Source organism: Musca autumnalis, unplaced genomic scaffold, assembly GCF_047663935.1.
Source record: "Musca autumnalis isolate F117 unplaced genomic scaffold, ASM4766393v1 scaffold_2, whole genome shotgun sequence".
In the NCBI taxonomy this organism is placed as follows: domain Eukaryota; kingdom Metazoa; phylum Arthropoda; class Insecta; order Diptera; family Muscidae; genus Musca; species Musca autumnalis.
Genome location: NW_027411755.1, coordinates 186029744 through 186049200, shown reverse-complemented (window position 1 = coordinate 186049200; position 19457 = coordinate 186029744). Strand labels below are relative to the sequence as shown.

Sequence of the window (19457 nt, the reverse complement as noted above, 5' to 3'; positions counted from 1 at the left end):
CTGAAGATAACTCTCCTCTGTACGGTCTTGCAATATACACAGATGGGTCCAAGATAGCGCCGGCGTCTATTGCGAAATTCCATTAATCAAATACCCATTTAAGCTTAACAATATCTGTTACGTCGTTCAAGCGTCGTGCTATTAGGAAAGAAGCAGGATTGGTTAAAGGACTTGAAACCAGTCATACAGGACCCGTGACTATGTTTGTTGATAGTCAGGCGTCCTTAGGGCTCTCATGTCATGAACCATAATTTTCGAGCAATCCTTGATTGCAGAAAGGGTCTGTACGATTTACGAAATATCGTTAAACTTTGTTGGGTTCCTGGACATATAAAGGGAAACCAATTAACACATGAACTTTCCCGAGGTGGCTCGAGGGTGGATATAAGCCGATCGATTTACAAATTAATGAATCGATGTGATACTACATCGGCAAACTTTGTGAGATCCCCCTTAAAAAGACGCACGGCCGATGGCTTATTGAACCTGCATGCAGAATATCCCAAGCAATCTGGCCTGCGATCTCTCAACGTAGAAATATTTCCCTTCTCTCACTCGCTATGTGAAGAATGATGATCACTGTGGGATTTATTACGAAACTTTGTAGGGTTAATTCTTTTACTTCAAGATGGGATGACAGTTGCATCGACTACTGTAAATTATGAAGAGAAGAAATGCGGATGAGATAGAGCCTGTCAAGCATCTACTTTGCAGGTACCCCTTACTGTACACAAGAATGTATCGAATACTACTGCTGCCTGATTATCGGACATAAGTCCCTTTCTTACTCTCTTTCTGTTCCTGTAAAGACAATGGGCCAACAACACAGCAATATCCACGAATTTTTTTCATCTTAAACCTCAATTCAACAAGCAATTCCAATGGAATCTTCTCAATATTTGGGATCGTGTGGAAAGATGACTTGGGGTCAGCTTTTTCGATTTTCAAAAATCTAAACATTAAGACATTAAATCGTATGTATTACCCGTCGGAAATGTGTGTCATATACGTCGCATCTTCTGACGGCTTATGTCTGATCTTGGTGAAAATCCCTCATAGCCGGAACTTGTGCTTGGTATGTAGTACAAACTTCCCAACAGGTCAAGGATTAAAATTGGTCAAGGATTAAAACCGGTAAATTGGGTAAATACCGGGTAAATACCCATTTGTGCGTATCTATCCGTACCTCCCGATTTAAGGTATTTTTTACCTATTAGCCACATTTTACAGTCATATTGCCTGAAATTTGTCACAGTGAGTTCTAAATATGTGGAAAATATCCTTGCAAAAATTTGTCAACATAGGTCCACGTTTTCTAATAGGCCTCATGCAAGGCTACCCCAATTTCGAGTATTTACCCAAATGTTGGGTAAAAACTCTTTAACTGCCGAACCACTTGACGTAGGCTGAAGAAATTTGGTTCAAATCTTACTTCTATCAAGAGAATATCTAGCATTGAAAATGGGGTCTCTGGGTTTATGCTTTGATATAGCCCCCACATATCCGTACCTCCCGATTAAAGGTATTTTTTACTTGTTTTAAAGTATTGTAAAACTATACATTTTGAGACGACTTCACAACTTAAACCCAGAATAGGGTGTAAGATTTTGTATTGGCGATTCAATATAGTAAATACCCAAATAAATACCCGGCAAATTCCATCTCTAGAAAGCTCACTCCTTATGTCCTCTGAAATATCAAAACAACCAGGGCATAAATACTTTAATATTAAAACAAATTAAGGGAACCCGGATAAAATCTTGTAATGATATTTTGAGACATTCACTTTTCTGTATTTGTTGAACTCGGAAGAAGAGGTTTGTTATGCGTTTTGCTAAAGATTTCTTAGTTATAGAATGGCCACACTTGTAAACAATTGCATTGGTAAAAACGAAACAAAAAAGAGAATTTCTTAATGGAAATTTTCACATGGTTTTGGTCAATGGCTATACCAGTAGGTCGGACAATAAGACTACTTTTGACAATAATCTTAGTAGTGTATATTGCGATTAAAGTTTCTTTGAATTTCAAATATCACTAATGTATGTTGAGAGAAAACTTAGTAAAAAAGTGGACATATCATCCGACCTGTAGTGCGATTCTCTAACTCATTTTTTGAGTTACCGACAAATGTCGGTAAAATTAGAATGCTTATAATTTCGGTAATTAACGATGTTTTTCGGTAGGTTACCGACGAATAAAAAGCCGTCGTAAAGTTCTACCGATAGCAAAAGTGTTGTAAACTTTGTTGGAACTTTTGATTCATAAGTTTGCATTTTAGTTTTACCGATTTTTGTCGCACTACTGGTATAGACCTTCGCAAGGTCCTGACTAATGTGTTTGCTGTCAATATACATACAATGTATGTACATTATTGTGATTTGAAATACCAAGAATCAAATCACATTATTGTAAAATCTATTATGTTTATTATCAAAAGTAGTCTAACTGGCCGGCAATGTGCTGACCTTGGACCTTGGTTTTGGTAGTTTGCATTAATGTGTGTGTGTTTATATGTCAATGTTATTTTGTTATATTCATTATGAGTTGTTTTTTAGCTGTTGTGTTTTATGTTTCTTTTCTCGTTTTTTTTTTCAAATATACTGTAGTTTATATATAGATATAGTATATAGATGTAAATGTAATTTGACAATTATGATTTTTTTTAATTATTTATATTTTCCTTGCAAATGTTTTCTTTTTGCTTCGCTTGTGTATGTTGTGTATCTCTCCTTGTGGTTGCTTGGTTGGTTGGGTTTTGTTTTATGTATAGTATGTATATATTTATTTATATATGTATAGAAATATGAAATAATTTCAGTTGGTTTCTTTTTCATTCTCATGGTTTACGTTTGTTGTTTTGTTTTGGAAAAACTACAATTGTTTATGTTTTTTAAGTTGTTTTTTTATTTTATTTATTTGTTTTTATTTAATTTAAAGGGTGTGTGATATTGTGACAACATATTTAGCGTTATGGTAAATGGTATCTCTCCGAGTAATTTATATGAATATGTTTTTGTTGTTGTTTTTTTATTTTTCAGAAAGGTTTTGGTATAATTGGGATTTTAACCTTCTTCTTCTTCTCTCTAAGTTTGTTTGTTTTGTTGTATTTCTTTAAATTTAGTTTTAAATGAGGTGTGTTGTTTTGTTTCATTCATTTTCCTTACTATAGATTTTCATTATGAAATAGTAGGAGTTGGGGGGATTTACGTACCATTGGCTTTTGGTAACGGTCGCACTAAATATAATTTTTCGCCCTGTTTATTTGTATAGATGGGCGCTCTTTGGTAATGATCTACTAGCTGATCTAGAGTATGAAACTTACGTTGACCTATGCAGTACATATTGTTTTCTACATGAACACGGAAATGTTTGTTGCGTCCAGGAGCCTTAAGCGAAACGGAATAGTCACCCATCTGTAAAATAATCAAAAATATTTACATTTAAATCCTTGGAGAACGTAACACATTTAAACTTACATTGGTTTCACTGTCACGTATTAGAAAATCACCATCGTGACCATGCTGATTTAATACCGTATCACATTGGCTGCGTGTTATGGCTCCATAATACCATGATTTACCAGCTAAATTTGGTCGTTCCATGGGTGGCGGTGAATTTTGTGGCATACCATCCGCGCGACGATCAATTGAATCACCATTGGCATTGGTGGTTGTATTACCATTGCCCGCAGCACCGCCATTATTGCGATATGGTGTACTTAGATATTCATTTAATTCTTGTAAATAATTGCGTGGAACTAAACCGACTTGACCTTGATTGTTGCGTGCCTTATACCAATCCGGATCGGAGGCTGGACGATCAACAATCTCTAAACGATCTCCCTTTTCGAATGATAGCTCTTGATCGTTATTGGAATTGAAACTATATAAAGCGACCTGGAGAAATAAAGATAAAAAAGGTTAGTCGAATGGTCTTTGAAATCAAAAAAAAAAAAACAAAAAAAAAACGCAATAACGTGAGTGGTGGACCCCAACAGACTCCCTAATTTTGAATAATGAAATATTACGACGTGAAAAGGTCAAATAACAAATGTTAGTCACTCCTTTCGATAGTTATCGTGTCAACGAGATATTTTAGTTTGTCATCGAGGTATTCTTTTAGAGCTTTTGGACCATTAAGGAATCATGGACTTGCAGAAGAAAAACATTAAATCGATGCAAACAGAACCAAACCTTTCATAACGATGATCGAACAGTGCACTTAAGCAAACATTTTGAACTTTCGTGAAGGATGTACCCGTAGGTGTTGTCCGTTATATACCCTTCTGAAACTAGATTTACGATGTGAAAGATTCGGCCAAATCTGATTAACAATTCGTAAGTTATCGGTCATTTTAGTTTTTTTTTTAGAGCTTTTGGCCATTATACAGGAAGTATGGACTTGTCCCTCAAAAAAGTTATGCCACCCTTAAAGGGTTCGCGAGGACAACTTACTCCAAAAATTATAAAACGATCCGAGAAATGTCTTTAATTTAAACTTTTGCTAAAACTTTTGACATTTTTATAGGAGGCGTCCATATTCCAAACTAATCTATGCCTCGTAGAAGTATTTAGAATTGCAAAGTTTGCACCAAGTCGGTTACTTCCGAACGATAACTCGACGCACCATTATCTTGAACACTTTTAAACTTTTGTGGGGCGGAACCCGAAGGAATGGAACCATATGGACCATCTTCGAACTTTATCTAAGTTGCGATAAAGAAGCTCTCTTTCTTTCCGAAAGGGTCTAAAGAAGCAATCTTTCTTTACGAAAGGATCTAAAGAAGCACCTTTTCGTTCCGAAAGGGTCTAAAGAAGCAATCTTTCTTTACGAAAGGATCTAAAGAAGCACCTTTTCTTTCCGAAAGGGTCTAAAGAAGCAACCTTTCTTTCCGAAAGGGTCTAAAGAAGCACCCTTTCTCTCCGAAAGGATATAAAGAAGCACCCTTTCTTTCCAAAAGGGTCTAAAGAAGCACCCTTTCTTTCCGAAAGGGTCTAAAGAAGCACCCTTTCTTTCCGAAAGGGTCTAAAAAAGACCCCTTTCCTTCCGAAAGTTCTAAAGAAGCTGCCTTTCTTTCCAAAAGGGTCTAAAGAAGCACCATTTCTTTCCGAAAGAGTTTAAAGAAGCTCCCTTTCTTTCCGAAAGGGTCTAAAGAAGCACTCCTTCTTTTATAAAGGGCCTATAGAAGCGATCTTTCTATCAGAAACGGCCTATAGAAGCACTCTTTCTATCAGAAAGGGCCTATAGAAGCACTCTTTCTTTCAGAAAGGGCCTATAGCAGAACCCTTTCTTTCAAAAAGGGTTTACAGCAGCACTCTTTCTTTCAGAAGTAAGTATCTAAAGAAGCATCCTTTCTTTCCGAAAGGGTCTAAAGAAGCACCCTTTCTTTCCGAAAGGGTCTAAAAAAGACCCCTTTCCTTCCGAAAGTTCTAAAGAAGCTGCCTTTCTTTCCAAAAGGGTCTAAAGAAGCACCATTTCTTTCCGAAAGAGTTTAAAGAAGCTCCCTTTCTTTCCGAAAGGGTCTAAAGAAGCACTCCTTCTTTTATAAAGGGCCTATAGAAGCGATCTTTCTATCAGAAACGGCCTATAGAAGCACTCTTTCTATCAGAAAGGGCCTATAGAAGCACTCTTTCTTTCAGAAAGGGCCTATAGCAGAACCCTTTCTTTCAAAAAGGGTTTACAGCAGCACTCTTTCTTTCAGAAGTAAGTATCTAAAGAAGCATCCTTTCTTTCCGAAAGGATCTAAAGAAGCACCCTTTCTTTCCGAAAGGGTCTATAGAAGCACCCTTTCCTTCCGAAAGGGTCTATAGAAGCACCATTTCTTTCCGAAAGGGTCTATAGAAGCACCCTTTCTTTCCGAAAGGGTCTATAGAAGCACCCTTTCTTTCCGAAAGGGTCTATAGAAGCACCCTTTCTTTCCGAAAGGGTCTATAGAAGCACCCTTTCTTTCCGAAAGGGTCTATAGAAGCACCCTTTCTTTCCGAAAGGGTCTATAGAAGCACCCTTTCTTTCCGAAAGGGACTATAGAAGCACCCTTTCTTTCCGAAAGGGTCTATAGAAGCACCCTTTCTTTCCGAAAGGGTCTATAGAAGCACCCTTTCTTTCCGAAAGGGTCTATAGAAGCACCCTTTCTTTCCGAAATGGTCTATAGAAGCACCCTTTCTTTCCGAAAGTATCTAAAGAAGCACACATTCTTTCCGAAAGGGTCTAAAGAAGCACCCTTTCTTTCCGAAAGGATCTAAAGAAGCATCCTTTCTTTACGAAAGGATCTAAAGAAGCTCCCTTTCTTTCCGAAAGGGTCTAAAGAAGCACTCTTTCTTTTATAAAGGGCCTATAGAAGCGCTCTTTCTATCAGAAAGGGCCTATAGAAGCACTCTTTCTTACAGAAAGGGCCTATAAAAGCACTCTTTCTTTCGTAAGGGTCTAAAGAAGCTCCCTTTCTTTCCGAAAGGATCTAAAGAAGCACCCTTTCTTTACGAAAGCATCTAAAAAAGCGCCTTTTTGCCGAAAGGGTCTAAACAAGCTCCCTTTCTTTCCGAAAGGGTCTAAAGAAGCTCCCTTTCTTTCCGAAAGGGTCTAAAGAAGCACCCTTTCTTTCCGAAAGGGTCTAAAGAAGCACCCTTTCTTTCCGAAAGGGTCTAAAGAAGCACCCTTTCTTTCCGAAAGGATCTAAAGAAGCACGTTTTCTTTCCGAAATGGTTTAAAGAAGCAACCTTTCTTTCCGAAAGGGTCTAAAGAAGCAACTTTTCTTTCCGAAAGGGTCTAAAGAAGCAACCTTTCTTTCCGAAAGGGTCTAAAAACCACTCGTTCCTTCCGAAAGAGTCTAAAGAAGCACCCTTTCTTACCAAAAGGGTCTAAAGAAGCACCCTTTCTTTCCGAAAGGATCTTAAGAAGCACCCTTCCTTTCTTTCCGAAAGGGTCTAAAGAAGCAACCTTTCTTTCCGAAAGTATCTAAAGAAGCACACATTCTTTCCGAAAGGGTCTAAAGAAGCACCCTTTCTTTCCGAAAGGATCTAAAGAAGCATCCTTTCTTTACGAAAGGATCTAAAGAAGCTCCCTTTCTTTCCGAAAGGGTCTAAAGAAGCACTCTTTCTTTTATAAAGGGCCTATAGAAGCGCTCTTTCTATCAGAAAGGGCCTATAGAAGCACTCTTTCTTTCCGTAAGGATCTAAAGAAGCATCCTTTCTTTCCGAAAGGGTCAAAGAAGCACCCTTTCTTTCCGAAAGGGTCTAAAGAAACACACTTTCATTCCGAAAGGGTCTAAAGAAGCACACTTTCTTTCCGAAAGGGTGTAATGAAGCACACTTTCTTTCCGAAAGGGTCTAAAGAAGCACCCTTTCTTTCCGAAAGGGTCTAAAGAAGCATCCTTTCTTTCCGAAAGGATCTAAAGAAGCACCCTTTCTTTCCGAAAGGATCTAAAGAAGCATCCTTTCTTTACGAAAGGATCTAAAGAAGCTCCCTTTCTTTCCGAAAGGGTCTAAAGAAGCACTCTTTCTTTTATAAAGGGGCTATAGAAGCGCTCTTTCTATCAGAAAGGGCCTATAGAAGCACTCTTTCTTACAGAAAGGGCCTATAAAAGCACTCTTTCTTTCGTAAGGGTCTAAAGAAGCTCCCTTTCTTTCCGAAAGGATCTAAAGAAGCACCCTTTCTTTACGAAAGCATCTAAAAAAGCGCCTTTTTTCCGAAAGGGTCTAAACAAGCTCCCTTTCTTTCCGAAAGGGTCTAAAGAAGCTCCCTTTCTTTCCGAAAGGGTCTAAAGAAGCACCCTTTCTTTCCGAAAGCGTCTAAAGAAGCACCCTTTCTTTCCGAAAGGGTCTAAAGAAGCACCCTTTCTTTCCGAAAGGATCTAAAGAAGCACGTTTTCTTTCCGAAATGGTCTAAAGAAGCAACCTTTCTTTCCGAAAGGGTCTAAAGAAGCAACTTTTCTTTCCGAAAGGGTCTAAAGAAGCAACCTTTCTTTCCGAAAGGGTCTAAAAACCACTCGTTCCTTCCGAAAGAGTCTAAAGAAGCACCCTTTCTTACCAAAAGGGTCTAAAGAAGCACCCTTTCTTTCCGAAAGGATCTTAAGAAGCACCCTTCCTTTCTTTCCGAAAGGGTCTAAAGAAGCAACCTTTCTTTCCGAAAGTATCTAAAGAAGCACACATTCTTTCCGAAAGGGTCTAAAGAAGCACCCTTTCTTTCCGAAAGGATCTAAAGAAGCATCCTTTCTTTACGAAAGGATCTAAAGAAGCTCCCTTTCTTTCCGAAAGGGTCTAAAGAAGCACTCTTTCTTTTATAAAGGGCCTATAGAAGCGCTCTTTCTATCAGAAAGGGCCTATAGAAGCACTCTTTCTTACAGAAAGGGCCTATAAAAGCACTCTTTCTTTCGTAAGGATCTAAAGAAGCATCCTTTCTTACAGAAAGGGCCTATAGAAGCATCCTTTCTTACAGAAAGGGCCTATAGAAGCACTTTTTCTTACAGAAAGGGCCTATAGAAGCACTCTTTCTTTCCGTAAGGATCTAAAGAAGCATCCTTTCTTTCCGAAAGGGTCAAAGAAGCACCCTTTCTTTCCGAAAGGGTCTAAAGAAACACACTTTCATTCCGAAAGGGTCTAAAGAAGCACACTTTCTTTCCGAAAGGGTGTAATGAAGCACACTTTCTTTCCGAAAGGGTCTAAAGAAGCACCCTTTCTTTCCGAAAGGGTCTAAAGAAGCATCCTTTCTTTCCGAAAGGATCTAAAGAAGCACCCTTTCTTTCCGAAAGGTTCTAAAGAAGCACCCTTTCCTTCCGAAAGGGCCTATATATGCACCCTTTCCTTCAAAAAGGGTCTATAGAAGCACCCTTTCTTTCACAAAGGGCCTATAGAAGCACTCTTTCTTTCAGAAAGGGTCTATATTCTCAAAATTTGTTTTTTTACAAATTACCGGGTACAAGGACAGGCATAATACCATTACGTACCCAACATTAAGTCCCTTTCAATAATACTTTCTCGTCATCTACTGTTAATTCCGGTACATTCTAGTCTATATAACATTTCTTATATATATTTTTGTTCAGAAAAATACTCACCACTATATCTAATACATTTTCAGCCATTGCATATGTATGTATTTCACCATCATTATCACAATCTTCAGTTGTGTAATTGCTTGGAAACCAGCCAACGGCATTACCACTTTGTCCTCGCCACCAACCATCATTGGATTTTTCCAATATCAATATTCGTGTACCTTTGGTCAGTGATAGTTCATCGGGTTGTTGGGCTTGATAATTATATTTAACTATGGCTGAGCCAATGGCCTCTGATGGATCGGGTGGCAGTCTTCGCGACATTGTTGGACTTTCAATTTGTCTTGATGGCGAACAATTGGGTAGGGTTTTTGAACCGGAGCCTTTTTTCACTTTTTTCTTAATACTGCAAAGAAATGGACGAAAAATACAATATTAATTATACATTACGAAAATGATATTCGCTCTTGACATGCAAAATAACTTATAAAGTCATCTGTATTGAAAATTAATATTGTTAATTGAATGGATTTGTATGAGAAAGATTTATTTATGAACATACTTTTTTAGGAGGTATATATAATGTTTTCAACAAAGAGAACGAAACTAGTTTTTGGTGGATTTGGGGTTGGATTTTGAAAACTGGTATTGAATTAGCATTTCAAGTTCTAAGTGGATAGAAAACTTTGTTGCTAAAATGTTCACCATGGGTTTATCTTATTGTATAGCACTCTTCTACCTACAGCCCTTCCAAAAGTATTTGGAAGATAATTAAAATTAAATTTATTTTATTTTAGCTATTAACTTTAAGTTTATAATATTATATTCGTATTAATATTGTATGATAAAAGGTAGTTTTTAAATTTAAAATGATTATTCTTCGAGTTGTCTAACATAATTAGAGGCTATATCATCTGGGGTTTTGCAACTTCCATTCCGAAATAAGTAAATTATGGAGATACATTAACGGCGCTACGACGACTGATTCGAAGAGCCTTCCTGTTATTTATTTTCTTTACGCAAGCTTCTTTACGCAAACTTTGTACGTGTAACTACTGACTTCTTAAACGAAGAACTTATCGGTTAAGAGTAACCCTAACCATGATGGGTAGGAGAAATCATCATAACATAGGGAAGAAACTTTTCTAGAGAGAACAGTCATATAAATAAACCTCTCCAACCAACACTTCTGAATAGTATTGACATGTATGTGTTATACAATCCATTCACCCCTCTTGGATACTACCAGAGGGAACAAACTATTGCTTTAATGCTCAGGAAGTCAGGATCGTGACGGGTTTCAAATCAAACATGCAAAGGTTAAATGACAGGAATCGCAAAAGCGATTATATGCCCACGACCTTCGGGTTTGGCTCGTTATCCGTAATTTTTGAAGTAGGTTCATTTGGGCTCTCATTTGGATTGTCTAGTAATATATACAGATGGGTTCAAGATGGAGGAAGACACTGGCGTCGGCATCTACTGTGAGAACCCATTAATCAAACACTCATTTAACCTTTATGATAGCTGCATCTCGAGATGGCTCTAAGTCTATCGATCAAATCGATCCGATGGACGAAATTTAATGATGTCCAATGTTTGTAATACTTAATTCGAAACTGACGTGCTCATCGCCCATTTAAGTTGGTGATGCCGGTGTTTGTTAGAGCTTTTGGACCATTATTTCATATTGATGGAGTTGCCCCAGAAAAAAAGCAGGAATAAAGCATTATTTTCCAAACTATCAAGTGTACAAAGGGGTGCGTCAATTTTAATTAATTAAATTAAATTAATTTATCAAAAGCACTCCTCAAGCCACCTTGAACGCGATCCTGGATCTTTAACCTATAGATATACTACTCCAGTTTGAGGATATGAGGACATTTGAGGACAGCGTGAATCGAGGCGGGATTCACATGACAGAAAACGCGAAAGGTGTTATATGTCCACCTCCTTCTAGTTTGACTCATTATCGGTAATTTTTCAAAGTAGGGACATTTGGGCTGGCAATATATACAGATGGTTCCAAGATGGAGGAAGGCACTTATGTCGGCGTATACTGTGAGAACACATTAATCAACCACTCATTTAACCTTTGTGATAGCTGCAACATGAGGTCGCTCAAACTCTATCGATCTTCAAATTAATGAACCTGTCTAGCCACTAATGTGCTACTATATCGGCAAACTTCTTGAGATCTGCTGAGCACGCACATCGCAGATGGCATATGAAACCTGGATGTAGGACATCCAAAGCAATTTGGCCTGTGATCTCACATCGTAAAACTACTTCCTTTCTATATAATATATCACTACTGGACTTATTACGGATCACTTAGGATTAGATATCTAAAGTCAAAATGGAATGACAATGGCAGAGATAGGGACGGTTGCACACAAGAAGACACCGACTACTTGGTAAATACACTCACTTTACTATCAGACATAGATCCCATTATCCTTTTTACATTTACCGAGTACCCATTAAAACACATAACTACCCAATTTATTTCCAGCACAAACCATCGCTAAACAACGCAGCAAAATTCCGAAAATTTTTTCATTTTCAATTTAACAAGCAATAGTGAGAGAGTTGCCCATCACAGTCATCTTCAAATCAATGCAGGATTAAAACAATGGACCAAAGGTCTTCGAGTGTAGCAGTCACTATACTATTAGATGTTGTAGCAATGCATATATGTTCGTTCGTGTATTATTTCAATTACCAGGTTCTGGTTTCTCTGTATCCAGACTCAAGAATTCTGCAACCTGGAATGGTTGCGTCCATACAGAATCAGGAGACAGGTGAGTGAGGTTAGCTGGGCAGCTAAACAAATGCAGTGTGTCGTGGGATCCCAATCCACATGCCCCGGCATGTACTGGCTATCGTGGCATCTATTCGGGCCCAATACGAATAGAGGCGGCTGCATCGTCCGGATCTTAGCTGGGCTAAAACCAGTCGTGTTTGCCTATGCGTCTGGGGGGTTACTCTGTATTGCGATGCGTTTGGTATTTTTTTAGCGCAAGATATTTGCGTTAGCGCACTATTTTGACATACCCTTTTGTATTACAGATTACGGCGGTGCCAGAAAGGAAAAAGGAACAAAAATACTTGCAAAAGGAGATACGAAAACGCATTGGAGACGTATTAAATTTCCTTACGCATCGCATTTTTCTTACGCATCGTAATAGAGAGTAACCCCCTGGCGTTCTTCTGTTGTGATTGAAGCAGGGTGGCCTCCAAGTACGGCATTCACACTGTATCTCTGTACTGCCTGCGCAACCATGTCAGTGTGAATGCTATCCAAGCCTGCCTGATATTCTCGTTGATCTAGAGGTTTTCTTTTTCCTGACGTGCCTAGATGAGGGAAGCCTTTCCATTAAATCGTAACAGGGATGGTCACTGCGATAAAACCCGACAACATCTTGTCGTGCTGACGCACGGATAGAACCTTCGCCTCCTCATGTTGCAGTTCTCAGGGCGGCATTCTGGCAGGTTTAAATCTTCTTCCACTGCGTAGCGCTAACATTTGCATACCACACTGGCGCCGCATAGTTTACCACAGGTCAGCCTATTGCGTTGTAAGAGGTCAACAAGGTTTCTTTGTCAGCACCTCAAGTGGTACTTCTAATCTTATCGCAAATAGCTGTGGCTTGCGCGGACGACTTAAACATGCTATCGAACGTTACACCCAATATTTTGGGATAGTTAGTGGTCGGAATACTATTAGATGGTTGAACATCGTTAAACCTACCAGGCTCCGGAAAAATTCTACCATAGTACAATCCTGCTGAAAAAATTTAAAACGGTCCTAGACATGTCCCTCAAATGCATGTTTAAGAAATACCCGAATTCGAATTTGATCTATGTCTGGAAGGAATGTAGCAACGTGTAAAATTTGGACCAAATCGGTTACTCCCTTTAAGAGTTATCGTAGCAAATATGTGGCTGATATGGCCCATCTTCAAACTTCTTTCAAGTTTGGACACAATCTGCCAAACAGACAGACCTAAATGGACTCTATGTCTTTTAAACATTCAAAGTATATCAACTTGCATGCAATTTTGGAAAATTTTTCTATATGAGGTTATCCTTTTTGAAAGAAGAGTAGCTCTCCTTAGTAAAAACAATCTCGGAGATATGACAAAATGAAGACAAGTGTCAAAATATGAAAATAAGATTCGATTTTTGAACAAACACATTCTAGAGACCATAACTTCCGATGTTGCCGGTGTATTTGAGTGAAATTGCTTGATTTTCTTACTTTGATGCGTAATTTACCTCATTTTGACCAAACATAAGCCATTTTACATACACATTGAGACTAATAGCCGCCACATAAACCATCCAAACAGTATGTCATTACCATATATTATTATATTGCCATGCTTATGTTTTAAAAAGTCACAATTGTCAATTATGAATTCTGTATGTTCACAATACCAACCACTCATACGTTATCTTGAAATTATTGAAAACACCTTCATATTTTTTAATATATTTCAAAAAACTCCTTTGGCTAAATTGTCCAAATATACATTACTACTGTTTGGAATTCAATGATTTCCGGAATTGAATTCTATGTCCAAAAAATAAATAGCGTCTTTGTTAAATGTCATATAAATAGTTTTATGGACTGAGTCTCAAATGTTCATTGATTTTGCTACATATTGCTTGTTTGCTAAGGAGCTTTTGGGTAAGTATGGGTAATAGTCCGTTTCCACGGTACGTCGTTCGTTCTCTATTCGTTGTTCGACCCATAACTACGAATAAATTACTTATTTCCCCACACAAAATTCTATGAACGAACGACGATTTTTCTACGTTGTTCGATTAGAAATACTCTCTGAACGACGATTAAGTATGTCCCATCCCTAAAAAATGAGAGAATTTATCGAAAAAATAATTATGACATGTCTAAATTCAAAATTGAAAAATTTGTTGAAAACACAAAAATTTTTAGAAAAAAGGAAAAAGATGAATGGAGATTAATGAACTAAACATTTTATTTAGATGCAGAAGGAAGATGGTTATGTTTCCTTCTTAATTCCACGCACATTTCTTGTCCATTAGTTCAAAATCGCGTAAAAAATCAGAAACAAAAAGGAAACAAATAACTGAAAGTCTGTATATACAAACATAGTTTTGACATGTCTCTCTCTCTCTCTCTCTCTCTCTTTAATTTTGAAAATAGGAACATATAAAAATATATTGAAAATACAAAATTATTCAGAATTTATGGAAAAAATGAATGAAATGTGTGTAGTAAAATATAGAAGGTACATTTGAAGGAAAGTCTATTGCTTTCCCTATTCATTTAATGTATATTTTATGTGTTTTCGGTTCAAATTTTCGTGAAAACAAGAAAACAAAAATAAAGGAATTTTTGTTAATGTTTCTGTTAATTACGAATGGTGTCGTGGAAACGGATTAATTCGTGCACGTCGTTCGACAGGCGAACAACGTAATTGAAACGCTCGTGTGAACATGACATAAGTGTCTTATTATCAATAAATTTTTATTATTTTTTATTACAACAAATATTACGTAAATATACAATCAAAATTAAACAGCAACAACAACAACAGTAATAACTGGGACATACGACAGCAGCAGCATATCACATAAAATTTGAAGGGAGGAATTTAAATGATCTCTCAGTCTCGTTGTTCATCACCACTTTGTGCCACGCGAGTTCATAGCAAAAAAAAAATGAACGACCGAACAACTAAGTAAAAAACAACAGCATAAAAACATACGCTTCAACAGTGGTTTATTGTTATTATTCTAACGAGAAAGAGGTGGATGAGGAGAAGCAAATTTAACGCTTCATAAGTATACGTTTCGCTTAGAAAAAATAAAAAAACGAAAGACAGACACATGCCGCGGCGGCAATAGGGGTACAACTAAAGTCTGAAATGATGAACTTCTTCAAATGAAGTGTTACACACACAGTGGGGGAGCTATTTTGTTCGAGGTGGAATAGAACGAAAATGGGGGATATGGGAGGAGACACATCACAACAATAACAATATGTTTCTGAAGACTTCTATGGCAGCTGTGATAACACAGCAAGCGCAAAGGGGAACAAGAGACTTTATGGGCAGACAAAACGCACAACAATACATTTTAGTTATATGGGACAAAAAAAGTGTTTGTTTGTGGTAAAATTTGTAAAAAAAAGTACATAAAATTGGCAAACTATATACACATGTACATACATATAATGAAGCTGTAGAAAATAATTGAGCATTACAAGAAAATAATACATAAACATAAAGTAAAAACAAATAGGACATAAACGCTACTTAAAAAATCACACACAAAAGCAAATAAGCCAAAAAGCTAAAGAAGACAAAAAAGCTTGGGATGAAAATAAATACAAAAACAATTTGGATTAGTGAAATTTTAGGTTGTATAGGTATTTTCTTTACAATTGCATTTTTTCACTTACCTATCAAACAGTGATGGTTTTTCTTTTTTCACATAATTACTGGGCACATATCCAGATAAATTTCGATTATTTTGTACACGCCACCAATGTTTGGTATCATCTAATAAGAGATAACGTTCATTTTTCCGTAAATCCAATTCTTGTGCTCCCTGTGCTGCATAATCGTATTTGGCTACTACGTAGCAAACGTCTTCTTGTGATTTTCCTAGAGATAAAAAAGAAAAGAGATCATATTAAAAATATTGACTAATTGAAGAAAATAGAAAAAATTAACCCAAAATCTAAAATTGCGAAAATTTTAAGCATACTTTTAGGTGCAAGCTGACGACTAATAATATATCACGGATTTTTAGGATTTAGAAGCGGCCTAAAGTCCACAACCTTGACTTTTGAAGAACAATTTTAGGGAGCAACCTTCACACCCAAGTCGTGAATTTTTCAATGAATACTTTTGCATGTAAATTCGTCGATTTTGAAGAATATATTTGGATGAAACTGAAATCGTTGAATTTTATCGAATATTTTCGGGAGAGTTTTTAAGAATACTTTGTGGGAGCAACATGTTAACTAAAGCCCAAAATTGTGGATTTTAAGCGTACTTTTAGGCGCATACTGACAACTAATAATGTATCACGGATTTTTAAGAATTTAGAAGCGGCCTAAAGTCCACAAGTTTGACTTTTTGATAATAATTTTAGGGGCAACCTTTAGGTTGCAATTTTAGGTGCAACCTGTCCTGTACGACAAAGTCTTGGAGATTTAAACGAATATTTTTTAAGAATTTTTGGAGCAACCAGTAGACCAAAGACGTAGATTTTTAAGCATACTTTTGGGAACAATCTTTTAATCAAAGTCGTGAAGATCTAAGAATATTTTTGGGAGCAACCTGTAAACAAAAGTCGTGAAGTTTTTATGAATATTTTTGGCAGCAAGCTTTAGACCAAAGACTTGAAGTTTTTAGGACTATATTTGTGAGCAAACTGTAAACCAAAGCAGTGGACTTTTTATGAATATTTTGGGGTGTAATCTGTTTTTAAGGCTATTTTTGGGAACCAAAGGGAAACAAATTTGTTGAGATTTTAAGAAAATGTTTTAAGGTTTTTTTGGAAGCAACCTACAGACCAAAGTCATGGAGTTTTTAAGAATATATTTGGAAGGTACATATAGACCAATGTCGTGAAGTTTTTAAGAATATATTTGAGAGCAACCTGGGGTTTTTAAGGCATTTTTTGGGAGCAAAAGGGGAAACTAACCCGTTGAGATTTAAGACTATTTTTGGGCGCAACCCACAGACCAAAGTCATGGAGGTTTTAAGAATATTTTTGCGAGCAAACTGTAGACCAAAGAGATTTTACGAGTTTTTAAGAATATTTTTGGAAGCAACTACTTGTTGACCAAGAGTTTTTAGGAATATTTTTGGAATCATCCTATCGACCCAAGTCGTGTAGTTTTTAAGATTTTTTGGGGCGATCAGTAGATCAAAGTCGTGAGTTTTTAAGAATATTTTAGGAAGCAAGGTCGTGGAATGTTTTACAATATTTTGGGAAGCTAGGTAGTGGAGTTTTTAAGAATATTTTAGAATCCAAAGTCGTGTAGTTTTTAAGAATATTTTAGGAAGCAAAGTCGTGGAGTTTTTAAAAATATTTTAGGAAGCAAAGTCGTTGAGGGAACAAATTCTTAGAAACTATTATTATAGTCGTTAAGATTTTAAGAATATTTTAGGAAGCAAAGTCGTCGAGTTTTTATGATTATTTTGGGAGTAGACCAAAGTCGTGGAGTTTTTAAGAATATTTTTGGAGGTACATATAGGTCATAGTTGTGGAATTTTTAGGAATGTGTTTGTGAGCAACCTGTAGACCAAACTCGTGGAGTTCTTAAAGCTATTTTTGGGAGCAAAAGAGGAACAAATTCTTTGAAATTTTAAGAAAATTTTTGGGAGCAACCTTTAAACCAAATTCTTGGAGTTTTTAAGCCTTTTTTGGAGTAAAACGGAAAGCAAATTCGTTGTGTTTTTTAGAATATTTTTGAGAGCAACCTGTAGGCTAAGGTGGTGGAGTTTTTAAGAATATTTTTGGGAGCAACCTGTAGACAAAGTCATGGAGCTTTTTAAAAAAGTTTTGGGAAAAATATATACCAAAATATTGGAGTTTTTAAAAACATTTTTGGCAGCAACTTGTAGACGAAAGTCGTAGAGTTTAGGAAGCAAAGTCGCGGAGTTTTTAAGGATATTTAGAAAGCAAACGGAAACCAAAGTCGTGGAGTTTTTAGGAATATTTTTGGAAGCGACCAAAGTCGTGGATTTTTTATGGGTTGGTTCAAACTATTGTGTAAGAGGAGTTTATACATTAGTACAATTTAGGAATATATTCGGAAGGTTTCTGAGACGATGCAAATTTATGGGCCCATGGACGTGAAGAAGTCATCACGAGCGACGGTCTCCAGGGACACTGAACTGATTGGAACGAAAAATGTTCCTCCACCACTGACAGACAAAATAACAAGTAAAAAACTATCAGTCGGCTTTGCCGACAGAGATATACCCTCAGCCTGTGTATATATATTGATATATTGAAACAATTTTTCCCAAAATACGCATGTATTTAGGGGGTTTTAAAAATTTTGGGCATTTGAACCGACAAAAATGTTGATTAGGATTAAAGATCAAAAGTTTTGCGGAGGAGATACTACAAGGAATGGATCGACATTGACCGTTATGGAAGTGAATCTCCAGCCACAACATATGGTGCCATAGGGGGTTTTTACACTCTTCGGGCTGTTTGCACAAGAAGTATGGACTTGCCCCTAAAAAACTTTTACCATCGTAATTGAGGCAGCGAATGCAAGTTGCTTCAACAAAAATCAAAGTGATTCGATATTAGGTCTTAAAGTCAACTTATCCGCAATTTTGTGTGGGAGGTACCGGAAGGGGTTTACAAATATAGTCCATATTTGAACCTGAATTATATCTGGTAGATATATTAGGATGTGTAAAGTATAAGACCAATTCGGCCACTCCCTTCAAGAGTTACCGTACGAACAATTTTTCCGAACATTTTTGAACTTTTTTGGGGGAGGTACCTGAAAGAGTGGGCCGATATGGCTTATCTTCAAACTTAAACTATGTTTTGACAAAATATTACTAAGGCCATATTTTAGACCGAATCGGCAGATCCGTTCGAGAGTTATCTTGAGCTCCAACCACCTCACACGGTGTCATAGGGGTTTTTTTTGCAACTTTCATGCTATTTTCTCAGGAAGTATGGACTTGCCCCTGATGAAACTTGTACCGTCGTATGGAGGGCAGTGAATACAAGTTGCTGAAACAAAAATCAAAGCGATTCGAGAGATGGCCCTAAACTGAACTTTTCCGAAATTTTGTGTGGGAGGTACCCGAAGGAGTGGACCTATTGATTATTTCGATGAGGCACATTTTCATCGTATCAAAGTGTATATACCCTCCTTAGCCTAAAGGCTGAGGGTATAAAAAGGCCCGAGAAAATTACAACAAAATGGCAATTAAGTGGAAGATCGAACTGAAACTCAACATTCAAACTGGACATCTCAGTGCGGGAAATCACATCAAGTGGGGTTAACTTTGAGAGATAAGATGGTACAACAATAAACCATATTTGTTGTGAATAATGCCTGTGCCCCAAAAACATTCTATGAGATATTATGCCGTTGGATTCGCAGACATCATGATCAGGGCAATCAACTAAACGAAGAATATGTCGAAGGATTCTTCAATAAAACACACCCTCAATGTGATCAATAACGGAGCAAAATGTTGGTTTGTCATTTTCTTATGGGCAAGCATCTTCCATAGGGCTTCCATAGATAATCTATATTAAGCAGACCCTTTCTCTGTGCTTCGAGTTATTCCTTCAATCACTTTATAACTACTTTGAGTTCGCTAGGTTAGATGGCAATAGCACAAGGAGAAAAATCATAAGGGAAACTATTGTTGGGCTTTTAACAAATCCAATAGCTTTGGAAACGTTTCATCCTAAT

The 19457-nt window shown here is 37.1% G+C and overlaps 1 protein-coding gene across 5 annotated transcripts in view; it reads right to left on the bottom strand.

Moving 5' to 3' along the window:
- Positions 1–3091: 3091 nt before the first annotated feature.
- The window catches only part of dock (SH2/SH3 adaptor protein dock), a 92638-nt gene continuing 76272 nt past the window's right edge, over positions 3092–19457 (bottom strand). For all 5 annotated transcript variants that reach the window (XM_073970374.1, XM_073970378.1, XM_073970375.1 and 2 more), the window contains 4 exons: positions 15447–15651; positions 9053–9398; positions 3480–3899; positions 3092–3416 (listed from right to left, as the gene is read on the bottom strand). In XM_073970374.1, the coding sequence (XP_073826475.1) occupies positions 3207–3416; positions 3480–3899; positions 9053–9398; positions 15447–15651 (1181 nt within the window). In that variant the 3' untranslated portion in view covers positions 3092–3206. The remainder of the gene's footprint in view (positions 3417–3479; positions 3900–9052; positions 9399–15446; positions 15652–19457) is intronic.